Below are 6760 nucleotides of genomic sequence, written 5' to 3' on the forward strand. Positions count from 1 at the left end.
TCTTCTATATCCATTTTTTCATGTTTCCTTTGTTGAACAATAGCAGTTAATTCTGGTGATTCATTGTCTGATGAAAAATTGCTATCAGAACTCGTACATGTCTATTATATCATAGCAAATTATTTTTATTGGGGGAAGAAAAAAAAAACAAAAAAAATTTCAAATCATTCAATTTCTGAATTATTACATTTACCTCAAATGAATTATCGAAATATTTATTATATAGACGCGAGCCTTCCATTGAAGGTCTTGTGATATCTGCAGACCATGATGATGTTTGTAATATTATATCATTTATAGCTGCAACAGCTTCTGTAGCTTCGTTTTTAAATGGATCGTCGTCAGATTCTGAAGATCCTTGCTGTTATTTAATCAATTTCAATTAGTATATGTCTTATTTCATTTGATCAACTATTTTCATACCCTGTCAGCTCTATCTGCTAATTTATTCCGTAATTTTGATGATTTTTGAGGTGATCGCCAAATGCGAAAAGATTGAAATGGATCAGTTGAAGTACTTGCTCCATGACTACCAAGTGGCTCCTGGGAAGATGTTGAGGGTCTTGGCTGGTGTTTTAAATAAATATCAATTAATATTTGTCCTATATCACTTGATCAATTATTTTAATATCTTATTCAAATATAATATTAAGTATTGTAACAACGTAGTTTCAAAAAACAAATGTAATATATTACCTCGTATTGGGATGAAGTTGCAGTATCCGGTTTTTTATCAGGATCCTTCATATATCTACATATTTTTATATGCAATTCAATTTGAGATATAGGAACGTGATGATTAGGATTAATAGGACATTGAACAAGTTCTTCGTCGCTCATCTGTATGCATGAAAAAAAGAAGTTAATATTAAAAATACACACAATTAAATATTAATAAAATTATAAAAGAAAATATCGCAGATAATTCCAATAAATTACCTCGCTTAAAAATTGTATGCAATTATAAGATATATATAGATATATATATATGTAAGAGACTTTTTAAAAATTAATTAAAAAATAATTTAAAAAATTTATCAGAATAAAAAATTAATCATAATTACACTTATTTTCACAACATCGATTGTTGTTTTATGAAAAATAACTTTCCCAAATTTACTATTATTATTACGGTTTTTCTTTTATCGGTTGTTTTTTCTATCAATGTTTTAATTCATTAATTGAAAAAACAAAAAAAAAATAAAAAAACACAATCCAAAAAATTCGATAAGTAAATATTTAAAAAAAATACTTGTCATAATTAATTACAATTAATCAAATTTTCTTAATTTAGATTTTATGAGCACATTATAAGTAATGCTTGTCTATCAAACTTACACAAACTGACAAAATTAACAAAATTAACGTTAAAGTTAAATTGGAATATAATAAAATTCGAATACAAAAAACAATTCTTGAATCGTTCGATTCTCAAGTATCGAATCTCGAATTACGATATATTTACACGCATTATTTAAGTAAAGTCATGTTATAAATTGTAGACTAACTTGTTAATAATTAATTAAACCAAGTTTATATGATTTATTTGATAAAAATTGTTCTCAAAAAAACATATTTTCCTTGAAAAATTACTTGGAAAAATATCAATAATTTTGTTCATTTAATTGATATCTCGAGGATCGAGTCTAATTTCGATTACCGAAATATATCGAAATTCGTAATCAAAAACGTTATCTGTGACATTGGACACGTTAATAAACATTTGTTTTTATTATAAAATTAAGGATAGGAAGAAAAAAAATAAAATAATATTATGATATTTAAAGTTTCATGTATAATTTATCCAACATATATATAAATTTATATAATATAATTAATGGTATTATTTTTTTTAAATTTTTAAATTTTATGAGTAATTTTCTGAATTTTTCTTTCCGTAAGGACCTCCTACAAAGTATTAGAAAACTTAAAAAAAAAAGATGAATGAAATCGGTAAAGTAGTTCTCAAGTTATGGCGTGACCAAGGGAAACAAGGAGATTCACATTTTATATATATATATAAATATATTTATTCAATATTATAAATTATTTCAAATAAATATATTTTTTTTGTGAACATTTTTTTAAAAGTTTACATAAAAGAATTCTTTTTGTCAACATAATATGTGATAAATATATTTATGCATATAAATTAGTCAATTATTTTTCTATATATTCTTGTCTCTTATTATAAAAACAAAAAAATACTTTTGAAACAATTGAAACCCTAATATGTCAGAATACATATCTTGAGTCTAAAAAATATCTGGCTTACAATAAAATACAACTTTCATAATAACCGATTCACATAAATAGGTGGAATATATCAAACTGAAAGTATGATATCATTCATTTAATATTTACAGATATGACAATGCAAGATTATTATATAGCCAGTCAATAATCTACTCTACTATCTCCATAGTACACCGATTAATACAGTTGATTATGAACAGTTCAATGACACTCTTTTTAAATAAAGAAAATTTATATCTTTTTGCATAGACAATCAATGCAAATGATTATCATATAATTAGCACGAAGAAAATATATATATATATATGCACATCTATATAATACATATGTACATATCAATGAAGCATGTAATTTATTCGACTAACAATAAATAAGATTCAAGGTCGATTTAAAAAAATATCCAGTATTAATCGAAAAATGTATCATTCTCGTAGTAAATTAATTTATTATACCACGATAACACATGAAGCACATCTTTCAAGGTCTTTTTTATTGTATTTTTTTTCTTCTTCTATTTGTGATTCATTAAAAAAAACATTATCCGTGTTAATTTCATATTTTTAAAAGTCTTCTATATAAAAAATACAATTATCGGTTTTACTTGATTGTAAATATATTTTATTATAAATAGATAGTATCTTTTTTTTGATAGTATATAATAAACGATTTTAATGCAGATGCACACAATTATTTGTAATTTTATTGATTCATCTTTTATTATCTTTTGCAAGTCTTAGGTGTAAATTGTGTGTATATGTATAATTATATCGGTTATAACATATATTTATAATTATGTTATATATCTATGAATAATCTCTTACAATATTATAAATAATATTGCTGTATATATCTTCTGTACAAATAACTATAATCATTATGACTCTTACGTATATACAACAAAGTTATTTTTGTCGAAAGATTACATACAATAGCGTGCATCACTTATACTTTATCCTATATAATTTTATAATACTAATTAACGCGCGCGCGAGAAAGAGATGGAAAGAAATTAACAAATTAATTAAATATTCTTAATTATTAACAAACAAACAAAAATATATATATATATATATAATTCTTTTATTCAATACACAAACGATTGATAAGAAAAATATATTAAAACTCATTAAAAATTGAAATGTAAAAAAAACGATTCGAAGTAAGAATTTGTTCCACACAAAAAAAAAAGGAAAAAAAATGAAAAGAATAATGATATCTCTCTTTCTCTCTTTTAAGTACTTTACTAATAATAAACTAAAATATCATATTCTCTCTCTGTCTTTCTCATTTTTTTTTTTTTTTAGAAAAAAAAAAACAACAAAAAAAACATGAGAAGTTTAATCAGTGACAAATTGTATGTCATATTTTTTGTTTGTTTTTTATTTACCGAGCACAATGCTTCAGTATAATATAGTCGAGATAAAATTCCATAAGAGTGATGAGAGAGAGATAGAAAGAAAGAAAGAACAGCAACCAAAAAAAAAAAAGAAAAAAGAGAGAGAGACTCCTCAAGCAGACTGTACGTCTTTGATCAACTTACGCTTTCGTTCCAGTTTCTTTTGTATATCCTGAAGAGTCTTCCCTTTCGTTTCAGGGACGAAAAAGAAGGAGAATACCACTGACAAGGCAGTGAAACAAGCAAAGGTCCAAAAAGTAATAGCTTCACCCATGACGTTTTCCATCTTTGGAAATAACTTGGTAACAGCAAATACAAGACTCCAGTGTACCATAATAGAGATGCTACTTGCTACTCCTTTAGTCTCCGGTGGAAAAAGTTCGCTTATCATCGCGTATGGTACCGATCCGTAACCGATTGAAAATACAACATTGTATAAAGAAAGTGTTGTTAATGGTAACCAGCCAAGAAAAAGTATATCCTTATGATCGGCTTTTATTTTAAAGTAATAACCAAGGACACCTAAACACAGAGTCATTGCTATTCCAGATATCAGGAGTAATGGTTTCCTTCCAAATCTACAATCAATTTCAAAATAAGTATATATATATATATTTTTTATGTGATAGGATAATAAGGAGATATTTGAAAAACAAAAAAATATAGATCATCCCTTACCTATCGATAATGAAAGCAACACATATAGTCATAATGACCTCGATTAAACCAATAACGATTGTCGCAACGAATGGTTCGATGGTGCTACCAGCATTTTGAAATATTCTAACAGTGTAAAATAAAACAGCATCTATTCCGCACATCTGTTGGAACCACATAAGACCCAGGCAAGTACCAAAAGCTTTTCTTCCAGCTTTAGTACCAATTAAATCCATGATACCACCTCTTTTAGTCTCAACTCTGTCGGCCTCATCTTGCAACGTTGAAATTTCTTCTTTAACGTCGTAATTAATTCCACGTAAGATTTGTAATACTTTAACTGCCTGAGATTTTTTTTCCTTGTGTACCAACCACATAGGTGATTCCGGTAAGAAGATAATGATAACGAGAAAAATGATTAATACCGAACAACAGGAGACGTTGAAAATCGTATAAGAAAGATAGGCACCCATAACGTAAGAAAATAATATGCCGAATGAAAATAAAAGGGGAAAAATGATACCAAGCGTACCCCTTATCGACGCTTGTGCTATTTCCCCGATATAAACCGGTACCAAAACGCACGCAGCACCGGATCCGATACCACCAATGAAACGTGCCACGTATACACCAATAATATTTCTTGTAAATATCAGTGTAATCCAGGATATTAAAAAGGGTATTGCTGTTAAACCCATTGCTAATTTTCTACCAAAGAAATCAGCTATTTTTCCAGCTGGCACTGCACCCAATATTGCACCCAATGCTAATAACGATGTTATCCAAGAAGTTTCGTCCTCCGTTAGATCAGGAATAAAGGATTGTTTTGAACCGAGGAATGGTAAAATTGGTGAAGTCCATCCTAAATTCATTCCACTTTGCATACCAATCAAACTGGCTGGAAATAATTCACATTGATATATATAATTCACGATTATATTTTATATATTATTTAATAGTTCCTTTATATATCTGTATATATACATTTCAGAAAATGATTATTACACATGATATCAATGATTATCACATATGATAATTATATATACATTAGGAATGAAATTATCAGCTGATCAGAATTCGAAGATACGATGCAATCATATTTCGATACGTAATCTGTATTTGTGCATACATACGTGTGTAGAAGAGTATCTAATGGAATAGTTTTTAGGAAGCTACAAGAATTTCGATAACAAAGATAAGTTTTTAATGCAGGATTCTCGTTTAAATTGAAAAAAATGAATCAAACTACACGATATTTTATCTCTAATAGAGCTTATTATAGTTCGCGACAGAAGGTATCTTTATTGACTACATAAATCTAGAATAATGAGCTGGGTTAAAATCACTCCTAAGTATTTACGTAAACTACTTTCTGTTTTCTTATTGAAATATATTTTTATAAAAATAAAATCGACATCGATTTTTCCGGTTGAAAATAAATATTACATTTTCATATGGAAATAACTTAAAACAAAACAAAACAAAAAGAAAGAAAAGTAAACGTTAAAAAGCTCACCACTGAATGTGACGATGTATTGAAACAATTTTCTTTCTTTTTGGGAATTTCGAGCCTCCTCTTCATTACTTTCATTTTTTATAGAATTTTCATCATTTTTCCCAAGAAATGGAATGGAACCATTAACATTCTCCTTATTTGGATCCATGATCAACTTGCCGAACAGTGGAAACGTTTTGTCATCGAAGTAATTTACGCGACTAACTTAATTCGGCCTGTTTTATTTGAGATAGAACGTCTTTTAACAGTCAGAACAAACTGTCAGAAACTTACTTATGAGCTGTGCATGTTCTTTGCCCTCACCCAATGGTACAGTACCTTATCTCAACGATTTACACATTATATTTGTATCGTCGTCGCACGCAACGTCAATTCTATTCGGCGTTAAAAGAGATGATGACAATGACAATGATGATGATGATGATGATGATGATGATAATGATGATGAGATGATGATTGTAATGATTGACTCTTCTCACAAAATATCATTATCTATAGAGAAGTGTTTCCGATATTTATTAGATAAGATCTCAAATAATTAGATCATTTACTTTTTTGAAATAGTTAGACATTTTATTCACAAATTCAAGGGGGATATTTTTTCTGTTTGACATCATCGTTTAAAAAAAAAAAAAACAAACAAATTAATATAATTAATACAAATATTATTTATCCATAGAAAGATGTTTGGTATCTTAATTAATGTGACATATAATTTATTCGTTAAATTATATTATTTTAAATTCAATGCTACGGGGTATTTTTTTTTATTGTATCTATCCCTAATCGCAAAAATGTAATATTTGTGTCATACGGTAGAATTTTATTTTTTCTACTTATTAAATTAATTTATATCATCTTTTTTTTTTCCAATCATTATAGAAAATTCGTAAACACGATATTTATATCATAGATATGTATAAATGTTATTTTCT

At 27.2% G+C, this 6760-nt stretch overlaps 1 protein-coding gene across 1 annotated transcript; it reads right to left on the reverse strand.

Moving 5' to 3' along the window:
- Nucleotides 1-3680: 3680 nt before the first annotated feature.
- Nucleotides 3681-6337, reverse strand: LOC106789820 (facilitated trehalose transporter Tret1-like). The gene is made up of 3 exons (XM_014754326.1): nt 5826-6337; nt 4331-5207; nt 3681-4230 (listed from the first exon to the last, which is right to left on the reverse strand). Exons 1-3 carry the CDS (start codon nt 5971-5973, stop codon nt 3765-3767), a joined length of 1491 nt encoding a protein of 496 aa, XP_014609812.1. The 5' UTR covers nt 5974-6337; the 3' UTR covers nt 3681-3764.
- Nucleotides 6338-6760: the final 423 nt, after the last annotated feature.

The sequence above is a fragment of the Polistes canadensis genome, unplaced genomic scaffold (genome assembly GCF_001313835.1).
Source record: "Polistes canadensis isolate GaletaPanama2010 unplaced genomic scaffold, ASM131383v1 scaffold_205, whole genome shotgun sequence".
NCBI lineage: Eukaryota > Metazoa > Arthropoda > Insecta > Hymenoptera > Vespidae > Polistes > Polistes canadensis.